At 61.8% G+C, this 15,646-nt stretch overlaps 2 protein-coding genes across 2 annotated transcripts in view; one reads left to right on the top strand and one right to left on the bottom strand.

Annotated features, from left to right (window-relative positions):
- On the top strand, positions 1-6,943 carry Fkbp10 (FK506 binding protein 10, 65 kDa; the record flags this gene model as incomplete). The annotated part of the gene is given in 10 exon segments (XM_005394418.2): positions 1-772; positions 3,282-3,427; positions 3,513-3,702; positions 3,778-3,923; positions 4,226-4,415; positions 4,509-4,654; positions 5,053-5,245; positions 5,498-5,640; positions 5,754-5,917; positions 6,263-6,943. Coding segments are annotated over 10 exon segments (1,734 nt in total). The 3' UTR covers positions 6,449-6,943.
- Positions 6,944-9,897: 2,954 nt separating this feature from the next.
- The window catches only part of Nt5c3b (5'-nucleotidase, cytosolic IIIB), a gene marked incomplete in the record, with an annotated part of 7,189 nt that continues 1,440 nt past the window's right edge, over positions 9,898-15,646 (bottom strand). Inside the window, 8 exon segments of the mRNA XM_005394626.2 lie at positions 9,898-10,190; positions 10,626-10,826; positions 11,387-11,549; positions 12,821-12,910; positions 13,657-13,742; positions 15,163-15,209; positions 15,286-15,355; positions 15,612-15,646. Of these exon segments, the coding sequence (XP_005394683.2) occupies positions 10,056-10,190; positions 10,626-10,826; positions 11,387-11,549; positions 12,821-12,910; positions 13,657-13,742; positions 15,163-15,209; positions 15,286-15,355; positions 15,612-15,646 (827 nt within the window).

Consider the following 15,646-nt stretch of genomic DNA (forward strand, 5'->3'; position numbering starts at 1 on the left):
CCACGCGCCCCGCGCCCGCCTACGACCCCCGACACCCGCGATTCCCAGCACCCGCCACCCCCGGCAGCCACGGTCCCCAGGACCCACGACGCCCGCAACCGCCTCCCAGCGACCGGGGACTGCGGGGCGGGGCGCGGAGACGCGGCCTGCCTCACCCTCGGGGGGCCTGGACTTGGGGGTCCGCAGAAGCCCCCGAAGCCCCTGCCCGGCTCTAGGACCCGGGGGCTCCAGAAAAGACGCCGAGCGAAGTTTTTCTGGAGTCCGCTCGGCTTCTCATCTTTCCCTCCCCGCCTCCTGGCCCAGCCTCCGCCCCGGGGACGGGGGACCTCGGGGACCCGGGGGCGGGGTTCCTGTGGAGCATTCCTGGACTCAGCCCTCCCGCCCGTCCTGCACCCCGCCCGCCCGGCCAGCTCAGTGTCCCCAGCCCCCCTTCCACGTGGACTGGCCAGGGTGGAGGTGGGGGACAGGAAGGGGGGGAGCCAGCCCCGGGAAGCGGGGGCCGCTGCCTCGGCCTCTGCTCTGCCCGCGTCCGCGCCGGCACCATGCTCCGCGCGGGCCTCCCCGGCCGGTGGCCCCTGCTGCAGGCCCTGCTGGCGCTTCAGGCCGTGGGGAGGGCTCTGGGCCGTGCCAGCCTGGCCGGGGGCCCCCTGGAAGACGTGGTGATCGAGCGGTACCACATCCCCCGGGCCTGTCCCCGCGAGGTGCAGATGGGGGACTTTGTGCGCTACCACTACAATGGCACTTTCGAGGATGGCAAGAAGTTTGACTCCAGGTAAGGGTGGGGCGCCCTGGAGCCCCGCTCCGGGCCGGGCCTTCCCTTATCCGCCCCTCCCCCATTCTGTGGTACTGGAAATTGCACCCCGGGCCTGGGCATTGAGCCCCATCTCTGACTCTTCTGTTGCTAGGGCCCTGTGCTCAGGCTCTAATCAGACTTGCGATCCTCCTGCCTCAGCCTCCCAGAACGCTGGGATCACCAGCGTACACCACCACACCCAGCTTGTTGTTCCTTTTAAATTCTGCATCCCCGTATTCACTCCGCGACCCCCTAACCACAAGCAGCATGGGGGAGGGGCTTCCAGGACCTCAGTCTCCCCAAGGAGACCCCCGCCCTAACTCCAAAGGAGTCCCTTCCCGAAGCGCTAGTCAGCTGAACCGCTCCACCCCTGCTGCCCTTACTCGGAGGCTTGCGGGGTGCACGGGTCCTGCCCGGATCCCGCCCGGCTCCCACGCTGTGCCTTGTGGTCACTGCTGTTTATGGAGGGGAGACAGCAGGGTGGAGTGAGGTGGGCAGAGCTCTGTGGCTGTGCTGCCCGCCGGTGTCCGCACTGTCAGGTGGGCACACAGGCCGCCCTGGAGGCACCTCCTGCCTCCCTCCGTGTCGCCTCCGTCCCCACCCACTCCATTTTAGCTCTCCTGGGCTGGCACCGCCGCCCATCCTGCCAGCCTTGGCCTCCATCTGCCGCTGTGGCCGGCGGGGACCAGGCAGGCTATGCCCGCCTCTGGGTAAATTTTCCCACACGAACCCCTGCGCCACAGCGCCACCCTCCGCCCAAGACCCTGCCAACACCCTCAGCTCTGCCCTGGGAAATGAAGTATTGGCCCTGACTTCAGGGCCGGCAGTGCGGTGCACAAGAACAGCTCAAGTGCGGGGACCTGGGTTCGAATCCGGGCTGCACCGCAGACAGGGCTGAGTGCTCTGGGCTTCAGAGTTGGCTTGCTTAGGCTGGATTAAGATGTCCTGGGGGTTCAGGACAGGGAAGACTTGGCTGGGGACAGCTGTCTGCGCAGATGTCACAGCACTGACATGAACTAGCTGGGAACACAGCTAGGAGCCCTCTACCCTGGGGTGGGGGAGGGGCAGGGTTTGGGACCCTGGGAGCCCCGCTGGGGCCCAACTTGTAAGAGTTGACCTTCAAAAACTTCTTCCTCCCTATCTCTCTCGCTCTTTCTCTTTCTTTCTTTCAAGTCCACTAAGTGCTAAGTTGCCCAGGCTGGGCTTGAATCTGTGATCCTCCTGCCTCAGCCTCCCAGAGTGCTGGGATTATAGGCATGTACTATCACACCTGGCTGAAAATTTTCTTCGCTCCGCCATCCTTTGGGTTTTTTTGTGTTGTTTTGCTTTTGAGTCGTTGTCTCACTCTAGAGCCCAGGCTAGCCTTGAACTTTCCATCCTCCTCCCTCAGCCTCTGAGTGCTGGAAATCACCAGTCATCATACCTGGCCTCTGGTGCCTTGTGACAAAATAAAAGTCAGCGTCCTCCCTTTACTTCTGAAAACTTCAAAGCGTACAACTGAAAACAGGCAAAAGCAGTGGCAGGCTGTGTGTGGTGGCACACACCTGTCATCCCAGCACTCTGGAGGCTGAGGTGGAGGCTGAGGCAGGAGGATCCTTGCAAGTTGGAGAGCAGCCTGGGCTACAAAGTGAGCTCAAGGCCAGCCTGAACTGCATAGTGAGACCCTGTCTCAAAAAGAAACAAAAAAACAAAAACAAACCAGTGGCAGGGCCAGGGATGTAGCTCAGTGGCACAGCGCCTGCCTGGCAAGCACAAGGTCTTGAGTTCAATTCCCAGTACCAAAAAAAAAAAAAAGTGGCAATTTGAAAACACCTTTTCTGTGAACATTGATGCCACCCCCGTGCACCTCTGGCTGGTCTACTTTCTCCTCTTATCTTGGGAGAATTCCTGGGGCAACAGCCAAAATGTGGGCCTCAGAGCTCAAGGACCGCATCGGTGTGTGCGCCGGGAAGGCTGATCTCAGCTCTCTGGTCTCCTGCTGAGCAAAGCCAAACAATAATGCCCGATGTGCGGCTTCACTCAGGTAGCAAACGTGAGCCAGGCGTGCTGGTGTGCGCCTGTGATCCCAGCACTCTGGGTGGTTGAGGCAGGAGGATCTCAAGTTTGAGCCCAGCCTCAAGCAAAAAGGGCGGACGCAGCTCAGTGTAACGGCCCTGGGTCCAGCCCCATTACTGCACATACACAAACAGATCAATAAAACTTAAAGAAGATAGTGTGAGCGCCAGGCACTGAATCTGGCCTACAGCAAGTGCTCCGTAAACGCCCCTCCGCCCACCGTGAGCAGAGGCAGCGCCCACCCGTCACCCACCCCACCTGCACCCAAGCAGAGCCGGGACCACCTGAGGTGTCGCGGGGTGGTGGGGGCTGGGTGGCCACCTGCGCTCCGGGAGACAGTGCGCGCATGTGCAGCGAGAGGGCGGGAGGAGGGGCCCTCACCTGCGCGCACCTGAGCCCTCGCCCTCGCCCACCCCGTCCTCTCCGTCCCCAGCTACGACCGCAACAGCCTGGTGGCCATCGTGGTGGGCGTGGGGCGGCTGATCACGGGCATGGACCGCGGGCTCATGGGCATGTGCGTGAACGAGCGGCGGCGCCTGGTGGTGCCCCCGCACCTGGGCTACGGCAGCATCGGCGTGGGTGAGAGCGCGGGTGGGCTGGGGTCCCGGCGGGCGGGGCGCGGGCGCGGGGAGGGGGCGCACCAGACCTCCGGCCTCCCCCGCAGCGGGGCTCATCCCCCCCGACGCCACCCTGTACTTCGACGTGGTGCTGGTGGACGTGTGGAACCAGGCGGACACGGTCCAGGTGAGCGTCCTGCTGCGGCCGCCGCTCTGCCCGCGGATGGTGCAGGACGGCGACTTCGTGCGCTACCACTACAACGGCACCCTGCTGAACGGCGCGCCCTTCGACAGCAGGTAGGGGCGGAGCAGCTGAGCCGCGGGGGGCCGCACAGGGAGCGTCTCCCCAGCACAGCTCCTCTGTCTCCGCAGCTACAGTCGGGGCGGCACTTACGACACCTATGTGGGCTCGGGCTGGCTCATCAAGGGCATGGACCAGGGGCTGCAGGGCATGTGTCCGGGAGAGAGGAGGAGGGTCACCATCCCCCCGTTCCTGGCCTATGGCGAGAAAGGCTACGGTAAGGGCAGGTGGGGCCCGAGAGACTTCAGAAGAGGGCATTGTTGCTCAGGTTGTGTACCGCAAAAGGGCTTCCGGCCGAGGAGGCAGGCATGCAGGGGTGAAGCCAGCCCTTGGTGACTGCCGCACAAAGAAGGGCTTTACCCCCACTCAGACAGAGGCTGCGTGCCTGGTGGCCGCTGGGGACCCGCTCTGACTCTAGGACTGCGGAGAGCGGGACGCGTCTAAACGGGACGCCCGCCTGGGCCTTCCTGAGCCTGTGTGCTCCCTGCTTGTTTGGCTCAGGCTCTGTCCCCTCCCCAGGGACCGTGATCCCCCCCCAGGCCTCCCTGGTCTTTCACGTCCTGCTGGTGGATGTCCACAACCCCAAGGACACGGCGCAGGTAGACACGCTGGCGGTGCCGGCCGACTGTGTGCGGAAGGCGGCCGCCGGAGACTTCATGCGCTATCACTACAACGGCTCGCTCATGGACGGCACGCCCTTTGACTCCAGGTCCGGGGGACCCGGGGGAGGGGCCGGTCCCTCTGGGCCTCCGGAAGGGGCAGGGCCCCGCTGACCCCCCGCGGCCTCCGCGTTCTGTCGCAGCTACTCCCGAAACCACACGTACAACACCTACATTGGGCAGGGCTACATCATCCCTGGCATGGACCAAGGCCTGCAGGGCGCGTGCATGGGCGAGTACCGCAGGATCACTGTGCCCCCGCACCTGGCCTACGGGGAGAACGGCACCGGTAGGGCGCTGCCCCGTTTCCCTGCTCCCCCAGGGTGCTTCCCACCGCTGAGCCTGACCCTGGGGACAAGCAGGGGTCATTGTGGACAAACAGACCTCGCAGCCCCCGGAGCAGAGAGGCCTAGATTTCTTTCTTTAAAATTGAGACAAGGTCTCACTATATATCCCGGGCTGGTCTCCAATTCCTGTTGATCCTCCTGCCTCAGCTCCCAAGTGCTGAGATTGCAGGCTTGCAGGCCTGGATTTGAGACCCGTCCTGGTCAGCTTTGGGGTTGGCAAGATGCCACCAGCCGCAGGGCACTGGAAATATCCTGTCCTGACTCGGGTCTGCAGGGTGAGGGTAGAAGGGGTCTGCATCCGCTGGAGACAGCTAGCTGACCCCTCCCTGCCTGGCCTCAGGAAACAAGATCCCTGGCTCCGCTGTGCTCGTCTTCCACGTGCTTGTCATTGACTTCCACAACCCCTCGGACCCCGTGGGTATCGAGACCCTGTCCCGGCCCGCGGAGCCCTGCAACGAGACCTCCAAGCTCGGCGACTTCATCCGCTACCACTACAACTGCTCGCTCATGGACGGCACCAGGCTGTTCTCCTCGTGGGTTGGCGTCCCCATTGCCGCTCTGCCCTCCCCCACACTCTCCCTGCCAGTCCCTCCCCAGGGGGCGGCATGAGAGCCCTTCCTCTGCAGGGAAGGGAGGACAGGTGCAGGAGGGGACGGGAGCGGCCCGCCTTGCGGGGAGGTGACAGGAGGCGGGGCCTCTCCAGGGAGCTGGGTGCCGGGAGGATGGCTCTGGAACTGCGGGCGTGTCCTGGGCCGGAACTGACCTGGGCACCTGCCCTCCCCCAGCCACGACTACGGGGCCCCCCAGGAGGCCACACTGGGGGCCAACAAGGTGATCGAGGGGCTGGACAGGGGACTGCAGGGCATGTGTGTGGGGGAGCGGCGGCGGCTGGTGGTGCCCCCGCACCTGGCGCACGGGGAGAGCGGAGGTGAGAGGCGCAGGCCCGGGGCCGCGGGGTTTGGTCCTGTTTGCCCTGGCTGCGGGGGGTGGGAGGGCTTGGCTGGGCTGCGGAGGCCTGATGGGACGCTTACCCGCTCCCAGCCCGCGGGGTGCCTGGCAGCGCCGTACTGCTGTTCGAGGTGGAGCTGGTGTCCCGGGAGGACGGGCTGCCTGACGGCTACTTGTTCGTGTGGCACGAGGATCCTCCCGCCAGCCTGTTCGAAGACATGGACCTCAACAAGGACGGAGAGGTCCCCCTGGACGAGGTGGGTCAGGAGCTCAGCCACCACCAGGCCAGGCAGCTAGTGCGTGGGGGCGCGACAGATCAGTGTCCATCCGGCGCACGGGTGCTTCGCGCGCACAGCCCTGTTCCGCACCCGGCGGTCACTGCCCGGCCAGGGCCACGTGCTCCACCAGGCCACGCCCCACCAACAAGCCACGCCCTCACCCACCAAGCCACGCCCTCCAGCCCCAGACCACGCCTCCGGTCACACCCCCGAGGCCCTCCCCTGCAGTCTACGCGTTGGGCAGGACCCCCACCTCCCGGCCGCACTCCGGGACCCCGCGCCCCTCGGTGGCGCCCCTGGCACTCACCCCGCCTTCCTCCGCAGTTCTCCGTCTTCATCAAGGCTCAGGTGCAGGAGGGCAAGGGCCGCCTGCTGCCCGGGCAGGACCCCGAGAAGACCATCGGGGACATGTTCCGGAACCAGGACCGCGACCAGGACGGCAGGATCACGGCCGCGGAGCTCAAGCTGAAGTCGGAGGAGGACCAGGAGCGCGTCCACGAGGAGCTCTGAGGCCCCCGCTCTCGGAGACAGCGGCAGCGGGACTGTCCTGCCGCAGCGCCCCTCTGCCGGGGGACCCGGAGCCGTGGGAGGCGTCACGGCGGGCACCGGCCCCAGCCCCAGCCCCAAGACGCGGGCTCACAGCCCACGGGGTCGCAGTGTGGGGCTGGCCCTCTTGCGGGTCACCAGGGTCTTGGCAGGACGCGGCCCCATTCGTTACCGTCCCACTGGCTGCCGCGCGCAGCGCCCGGGGCCGGGCTCCCGGGAAGGGGCTGCTGGGCTCACCGGCCCCTCGCTCCACAACCCCTCGACCCGCCGGGGCACGGGTCAGGCTGGGCTCTGCGCCCCTCCCCGACCCCGTGAGAAGGAGCCCAGAAAGGCCCTGTGCGGGCAGACAAGCCTGTGCATGGCCTCGGGGCCAGGAGAGACATCTCCGCTAGCTCTGCACACTCAAGGGCCGAACTGTGTTCACTCCCTGCCCCGTGACAAATAAAAGGTTCAACCACAGGTCTCAGGAGCTGGTCTTTGGGGAGCAGGGGCGGGAGTATGGGGGTGGGGGGGACCAAACCCCGGGCCATGGCACTCAGCCGATCCCCTAGCCCTTTTTTATCTTTTATGTTGGGGCCAGGTCTCACTAAGTTGCCTGCCTCAGCCTCCCGGAGTGCTGGGATGACAGGCATGGGCCACATCCCCAGCCTGGGAAGAGGACTTCTGACCCAAAGATTGGGACAGAAAGAGGAGACAAGCCAGGCTGATGACACCGCCTCCCTCACTCCAGACAGAGCCCAGCCTGAGCCCCAAGCCCAGGCTGCTGACGGCGGTGTCCAAGGAATGGGCCTGCAGGCGAGGGTGGACAGATGGTCCTGTCCCAGCTGATCAGGAAGGACAGTCCGACCCCCACAACTAGAGGCTCGAGGACTAAAGGAGCCAGGCAGCGATTCCCGTCCCTGCGCTGCAACCAGCCGGCTGCTCCTGGCCACCAGCTGTCGCCAGCTCCGGTGCCTCTGTGGAGGACAGGGCCCTGGGCTCAGACCCCATGTCTGGGATCAGGCCACCTGCCCCGATACCTGCCCAAACTCGGCCACTACAGTGGGCAGGACCGGGTCTCCCAAGGATGGGCTGGGACGGTTCCAAGCACCAAGCTGCCTGCCCACCCCATCCCAGCTCGGTGCTGCAGTCTGGTCTGCAGTCCCATCTTGAGGCTGGGGGCAAGGCTCCGTCCCTGGTATGTGGCTACCGAGGGGCTCTGGGGAGGGCTCAGGTCGCTGGGGTCCTTGAGAACTTTTGCACCCAGCTGCTCTGAGGGGAACAGGCTTCCTCAGACACAGGCACCAACCCTAAACTAGGATAAACCTTCCTCCATTTAAATGGATTATTTCACGTCCTTTGTTACAGGGCTAGAGAACACACTTAGGACTTTTTTTTTTTTTGGTCTTTTTGAGACAGGGTCTTGCTATGTAGTTCAGGCTGGCCTTGAGCTCACTTTGTAGCCCAGGCTGGTCTCCAACTTGCAACGATCCTCCTGCCTCAGCCTCCCCAGTGCTGGGATTACAGGTGTGCGCCACCACGCCCAGCCCTTTTTTTTTTTTTTTTTTTTTTTTTTTTTTTGAGACAAGATCTTGCTATGTAGCCCGGGCTGGTCTCAAACTTACAACCCTCCTGCCTCAGCCCCCAGAGTGCTGAGATTAGAGGGGTGTACCACCACAGCAGGCTTGGAAGCGGCGGTGGGTGACAACTGCTGGTCAACTTGTAACCCCCAGCTGAACTGAGCCAGCCTGGTGCTGGGTACGGGAGGCCCCCTGAGGACTGTTGCCAACAAAATAAAAACTGGAGAAGAAGAGGGGTTGTTAGGGGGCTGTTGGTTCTCCTGGAGGAGCTCGTCACGCTGGCTTTCCTGATGAACTTGGCTGTTCTCATCAAACAAGCTCCGGACCTTCGCTGAGAATAGCTTCAGTTCACTTTGGGGGAGCCCTGGTCCTTGCTTTGAGCATCACTTCCTGGCTCCAGTGCAGACCCTTAGCCTGCGAGCACAGATCCTTCATCCTGCTGGCACAGACTTTCTAGCTTCCACCACTGGCCTTGAGACCTTCCCAGCGCGGATCCATGAAACAGGGCTGCATGAAGCATTGTCGTGGGCTCTAGGCCTCCAGTTGGACTTGTGGGGTCACTGTCATGGGCTCTAGGTCTTCAGCTGGACTCATGCAGACATTACTGTGGGATCCAGGCCCTCAGCTGGATTCTTTATTCTTTAGTGTGTGGACAGATTTCCTGCACTTTCTTTGTATGTGACTCTTGGGTGACTGTTACAATTTTTTGTTTGTTTGTTTTTCCCAGTACTGGGAATTGAACTCACAACCTCATGCTTGCCAGGTAGGCGCTGTGCCGCTGAGCTAAATCCCCAGCCCGTTATAAATAATCTTATAAAATGTGTCCTGTATTGTACTGTCCCCCTTGCAGACCCCAAACTACAGCAGGAGCCATGACTGCCGGCAAGGGAAATGACGGTGCTCCGACCCCAGCCTGGGGTGGCCACACACAGGTCTCAAATAGCGACCTTGCCCAAAGCCTAGCAGAACCACCTGGACCGAAGCAGCGCCATGCAATGGCTTCAAGGAGAACCCTGTGGTCAGAAGTGTTCTTGACCAGCTCCAATCCCTGGCACTGGAGCCCAGGGAGGTGCGCCTATGCCACCCATCACAGCCACTTGAGAGGCTGAGGCAGGAGGATCACAAGCTTAAAGCCTCCCTGGGAAACTTAGTGAGACCGTCTCCAAATGAAAGCCAGATGTAGCCCAGGGATACGGTGCGTGCCCAGCAGGCTGGAGGCCCTGGGTTCCATCCCAGCACCGCAGACAACAGGAAAATAAATAATCAAGGGTCTAGGTGCCCATAGCATTTGGTGGCTGGTGTCACCCCATCCTTTCCATCCTGGGGACCCAACTTCCTCCAGCCCGCGGCCTCTGCAGGAAGTGTGAGAGGACCTTCTCTAAGGGGAGCTGGCGCTTCCACAAAAGGTGTCACAGGGCAGAGAGAATCGGGGTCACCAGGCTGAGGAGGGAGGAAGGACAGTGATCCAGGTCAAGGACGTGGGGCGGCCCAGCATGAATCACTTTTTCACCTGCAGGCGCCTTGAGCCCCGGGCCCCTTCTCGGTCACTGGTAAACCATTGGAGGCCCTGACCAGGGCACAGGAAGAAGGCCGTGTCTGGGCGGGGGGGGGAGAAAAGAGTCCACACCCACGCTGGTTGCTGCGGGGGTTCCCAGACTGGGCCACCCCAACCCAACTCCTCCCCAGGGATGCCAGGTTTGACGGTGGCATCGGCAGGACACTGCCCTGTTCTGGGGTGGGCCCCTCCTCTGCATCAGCACACGTTCCTGGGTTCTCAAACTCTGTTCCAAGGAGCCCAGGATGCCTCGGAGGTTCCCGGGCTTCCAGGGTCAGAACAGCATTTTTAAACTTGCATCTGCTTTACCCTTTGTATTTGTCTGAGATACAGCCTTTTTAAAAGAACCCTGGGCGAGGCGCCCACAGGATGCCCGTGTACGGGGTCCAGGCCGCGTGGACGGAGGGGTGGGGGAGCTGGGGCCCGGCGCTCCGCTCCGGGACAGCTGTGTGTACCCTCAGGAGCCCCGCTCGTCCTCGCTGTCCGCCAGGGACAGGACGTGCCGCAGCAGCCCGTTGACCACGTCCAGCGTCTCGTCGTTCTCCAGCACAACGTCGTAGGCGTCCAGGTAGCGCTCGCGCTGCTCCTCCACCTGCGTACGAGGGGCACATTGCCCAGGGTCCCCGCCTGAGCCGAGTCCCAGCGTGCAGGCCCGGGGCAGCAGGAAAACTGACTCAGCTGGCTTCCTAACGCCCGAAGAGCCTGAGGGCATGGGGTCCTACGGGAGAGGGGGGGAACAGCCAGGTGGGCAGGTGCTATGAGTGGCCACAGCAGACCCTTGGTTGGAGCCAAAAGGACAGCAGCCGGGGTCACAAACACCCCTGGTGTCACCGCGTCTCTGCCTGGTACCTGCAGGGTCGTCGGGACCCCCAAGTCTGTGCCAGCGGGGGCACCAGCCACTGTCCTCATCCTCCTCAAGACTACCTGCTGACCCGAACCCGGCTAGGGCTACCTCCTGTACCCCTCACACACTGGGGCAGGCCTGAAGCCTCCACTCTCAGGAAGCCGGGGCGGAGCGCGGCCCCACCTTGTCATTGAGGAAGCCGACCTTGAGGATGTCCTGTACCCTGGGAACCCCGTCCGCCATGCTGAGGTCCCCCAGGGAGTCCCCGAGCAGCAGGATGTTGGTTCTGCCCTGGAGCTGCCGGAAGTAACTGGCGCTGCCGCCCGCGGAGCTGTTCTTGTTGAAGATGTGAATGAGTGGGGCCTTGAACCCCTGCAGGAGCCCCTGGGGACCGAGAGGGCACGGGCAGCGGTGAGGGACCGTGTGGCGCTGCCGTCCGCTGTCCGCCACGGAGGGAAGGGGCCCTAGAAGGCGCAGACCATGCCACGACTTCACAGCAGGCCAAGCCAAGGTTGGCAAACTAGCGCCCAGCGGCCAGACTTGGGCTGTTTCTCTGAATAAAGTTAGTACTACTTTTGCAGAGAGCGCTACTGCTGAGCACATCCACAACCCTTTTTATGTTTTACTCTGAGCCAGGGTCTTGCTTAATTGCCAAAGTGGTCTCGAACTTGGCAATCCTCCTGCTTTAGCTCCCTGAATATCTGGGGCTATAGGCGTGCGCCACTGCACCTGCCTACTCCAGGGCAACACAGCGGAGACAGCCTGCTCTGGGGGCCGGGGACGGTTCAGGCTGCCCACACACCGGTCCCCAGGGGGAGGCCTTAACCACCCACAGGCAGAGATGCCACGGCCACCCACCTGCCCGCCCTCCTGGACAGAGGCAGCTGGAAGGGGGAGCCCTGGCGGGTCCCCACCCCGCCTGCCTGGCCGAGGCAGGGACTCACATCGTCACCGAAGTCCATGTAGTTGGACACGATGTGGACGTTGGGGTGTAGCACCTCCCTCTGCCGGATCACTTCCTCCAGGACGTCCCCCACGCCCGCAGAGAAGATGAACAGCGGGATGTCGTGCTGGTGTAGCGTGTCAAAGAAGGTCTCGTAGCCTTCCCTGCAGGATAAGGGCTCGGACGTCACTGTCAATGCTGCTGTGCTCTCTTCCTCTCTGGTTTTTGTTTTTTTTCTCCGGTACCGGGAACCGAACTCACGACCTTGCACTTGCCAGGCAGGCGCTTTGCCGCTGAGCTAAATCCCCAGCCCCTGGTTTTTGTTTTTTTTGACTTTTGGAGACAGAGTCTCATTCTGCAGTTCAGGCTGGCCTTGAGCTCACTTTGTAGCCTAAGCTGGCCTCAAACTCGCAACAATCCTCCTGCCTTAGCCTCTCGAGTGCTAGGATTACAGGTGTGTGCCACCAGACCCGGCTCTTGTCTCGTTTTTGAGACAGGTCTCACTATGTAGCTCAAATTGACCTGGAACTCCCAGCAACCTTCCTGCCTCAGCCTCCCCAGGCCACGAGCTACCCCAAGGCCACCCTGAGCTACACAGTGAGACCTTGTCACAAAAGAGGCTCCAGCACAGAGCCCTGCTCAGGAAAGGTGGGTAGGCGGGGCATGGTGGCGCACACCTGTAATACCAGCACTGGAGAGGTTGAGGCAAGAGGGTCACTCTGAGTTCAGGGCCAGGCTGGGCTACGAAGTGAGTTCAAGGCCAGCCTGAGCTACAAGGCAAAAAACCCTGTCTCAAAAAACAAAAGAGGGGCTGGGGATTTAGCTCAGCGGCAAAAGCGCCTGCCTGGCATGCGCAAGGTCGTGAGTTCGGTTTCCGGTACCGGAGAAAAACCAAAAAAAAAAAGAAAGGGAAAGGTGGCCAGTGACTATGACCAAGGGTCCTGGCTGCCTGAGAAAACCAGCCAGGCCCAGCATCGTGGTGCACACCTATAATCAGAGCAACTCAGCAGGTTGAGGCAGGAGGGTCGTAAGTTCTAAGCCAGGCTGGGCAACTGTATGACTTACCCAAGCCCTGACTCAAAATAAAAAATAACAGGCTAAGGATGCTGTTCAGTGGCAGTACACTGCTGGACTCCATCCCCAGCCCCGCACACACACACATGTCCTGCCGGTCACCTGGGGGGACCCCAAAAGTCTTTGCTGCTGTGAAAGGTGAGCTGGATCCTGGACGCCCCTGCAGCCCCAGCCCGGCTCTCCCATCTCCGCCTCAGCTCCATTCCTCCCCAGCCTCCCTTGTGTGAACCAAAGCTTTAGGCCGGCTTTTCTTGGCAATGGTGCTAGGATGGCGCCAGCGCTCTGCTGTGCCCCCCCGACCCCCGCCACAATGCTTTTTTATTTATTTCTTGGGCATCATGCTCACTTGGGCATCATTCACCTGAGCATTGCACCCGACTCCCGGACCACCTCAGCGATCTGCAGCCGCGGGATCCTCTGTCCACACAGCAGCTCGTGCGCCCTGGTCCACCTGGATCAGACCCCAGCCCCAAGCTCAGGGACTGAGGAGGCCACCGGGCCTCTCTTACCAGAACCAAGCCCCTCAGAAGGGACCCTAGCCATCCTTAAAGGGAAAAGCATGTCCAGTGTGGTGGTACATACCACAACCCTGGCACATGGGGAGGCTGAGGCAGGAGGGTCTCAAGTTTGAGCCAAGCTTGGGCAAGTTAGTGATACAGTGAGAAGAAAGAAATAGAAAGTAAAAATAACAAAAGGGCTGGGGATGTAGCTCAGTGCAGAGGCCCTGGGAGCAATCTCCAGTCCTGGGGATAAGGAGGTCAGAAAGCAGCGAAGCGGAGAGGAGGGCTGGGAGCTGACAGCAGAAGTCCGTGCCGGGTGACCAGGCTCCGTCCCTGAGAGACGGGCTGGATTCCGACTGGGGCTCCGTGCAAAGGACAAATCCAGGCCTCCCGCTCGCTTTCCGCCCACTGCCCCTGCCTTCCATCCCGCAGGGTGGGCGCCAGCCTTGCCCGCTGCACACCCGCGCTGGGCCGCGCCTGTGCTCCTGCTCCAGCACGGCCGGCCCTGACCTCTGCACCTACCCTGGGAGAGACGGTGAGACAGCAGCGCACATGCAGGACCAGGACCAGGTGCCCTCCCGCACCACCCACGCAGCGGGCACGGCCTGGGGCAGACCCTCAGCAGGGCACGGGCCTCCGGGTCACCGGGCGCCTCCCGGTCACGGCATCCCACCCTGCCCACCCCGCAGCCGCTCACCACTCCACCATGTGCGGCAGCTTCTCCTCCACGGGCCGCTGGGGGTCGGTCTCGATGGGGTAATAGTGGTTAAAGAGCGCGGTGAGCTGCGGCAGCCACACAGAGAAAAGCCGTGAGCCTGAGAGGGAACCACGGCCGGCGTGGCGGTGCCGGCCGGTGATCCCAGCTCCTCAGGAGGCTGAGGCAGGAAGACTGAAACACAGTGAGATCTCACAGCTCAGGGGCACAGGGCTTGCTGAGCACGCTCAAGGGCCTGGGTTCTGTTCCCAGCAAGACAACATAGAAATAAATTTAAAAGTCTGAAAATAAATTAAGATACAAGGGGCTGGCGATGTAGCTCAGCGGTACAGCATCCCTCGGTTCAATTCTCAGGACCGCGAACAACAAAACAAACCTGAACATGAAATTTCAGGCAAGAGCACTAGCTCCTTCAAGCTGTCACCTGGGGACGCACGATCTACAAGTCCCAGACGTCTCCTCCCTAGCCCTTTCCAAATGATCACCTTCGCCTATCTGTAAGTCTGGGTGGGCCCGGACCCTCGGCCCTCAGCCCTTGCCCCAACCGTGGGGTCCAGGAGTCGGCGATGTAAGTGGCCTCCCCTGCCCATCACAGGGGCCAGGATTTCCTGTCATCATGAGCTCGGCTGTCAGGCTGCAGGCAGCGAGATCTCACTGACTGCCATGTGTCCCACACGTGTCCACCTTCCCCAGGCACAAGGGAGACAGTGTGAAGGCTGTACGAACAGACACTTGCCTTTCTTTGAGGATCTCTGGATTCATGTTAGTAATATATGCTAGCAAAAGAAGCCACAAAAAAAAAAAAGAAAAAGGAGCCAGGTGTGGTGGCACACACTTGTCATCCCAGCACTCAGGAAGCTGAAGCAGGGGGATCACTGAGAGTTCCAGACCCGCTGGGCTATAGAGTGAGTTCAAGGCCAGCCTGCACTACACTGCAAGACCTGCCTCAAAAAAAAGAGCGCATCAAACTTGTGCTTTTTTCTTTTTCTTTTTCCAGTACTGAGGATTAAACCCCGTCCCCCCAAAAAAGACATCCAGCCAAGCGAATGGTGCGTACCTGTAATCCCAGCACTCTGGGAGGCTGAGGCAGGAGGCTCTCAAGTTTGAGCCTACCCTGGGGAATTTAGCAACCCAGCAAGACCCTATACAAAATAAACAAAAAAGGGCTGGGAATGTAGCTCAGTGCAAAGGCCCTAAGCTCAATTCCTGGGTCTGGGGGGAAAAAGAAGGAATCCAACAGGGAAAGACTACACGGATCTGATGATGCCGACTTTAAACAGCATCAGCTGTCTCAAGTCTCCGTCCGGGTCTTCTCTGGATCTAATAATTTCTTTTTCTTTTTTTTTCTTTTTGGTGTTGTCAGGACCTTGCACTTGCCAGGCGGGCACTCATGCCACTGTGCTCTCTCCCAGCCCCATGTTCTCTGGATCTAAACCAGGACCCTCTGAGCAGCAGGGGCAGCAGGCTGCCAGCAGAGGGGGGACCCACCTGTCTGCGACACTCCTCGCTGACCACCTTGCTGTTATCCAGAATATCTGGAAAAACAAAACTCGGCTGACTTGTCCCTCAGAGGTCACCTGTGCCGCCAGGCTTGGGGTGGGGGAGACTCACTGTAGGAAGAGGGGCAGCGCTTCCCAGAGTGTGAGAATCTGCTCAGGGTCATGTCGAAGTCAGACACGACCTGTGGTGGGGAGAGAGCGGTGCCGCGGGGGCCTGGGGGGCACGGCCCGGGGGGGGGACACGGCCCGGGGGGGGAGCACGGCCGGGGGTCTGCAACACAGCCCTTGGGAGTGAGGGGTCAGAGGAGCGCAGGGCAGGAGGGGACCCAGGGGACCCGTGTCCTGGGGTGGGTGGGTGACCGATGAGACCCCGAGGTCGCAGTGCTGGGGTTCGCGCCCGCTTTGGGGCCGAGTCGGGCAAAGCCCCCACCCCGGTACCTGCAGGCAGCCGCCCCCGGCCCTGCGCAGCGCGC

Source organism: Chinchilla lanigera, unplaced genomic scaffold (assembly GCF_000276665.1).
Source record: "Chinchilla lanigera isolate Chin_1 unplaced genomic scaffold, ChiLan1.0 scaffold00050, whole genome shotgun sequence".
NCBI classification, from domain to species: domain Eukaryota; kingdom Metazoa; phylum Chordata; class Mammalia; order Rodentia; family Chinchillidae; genus Chinchilla; species Chinchilla lanigera.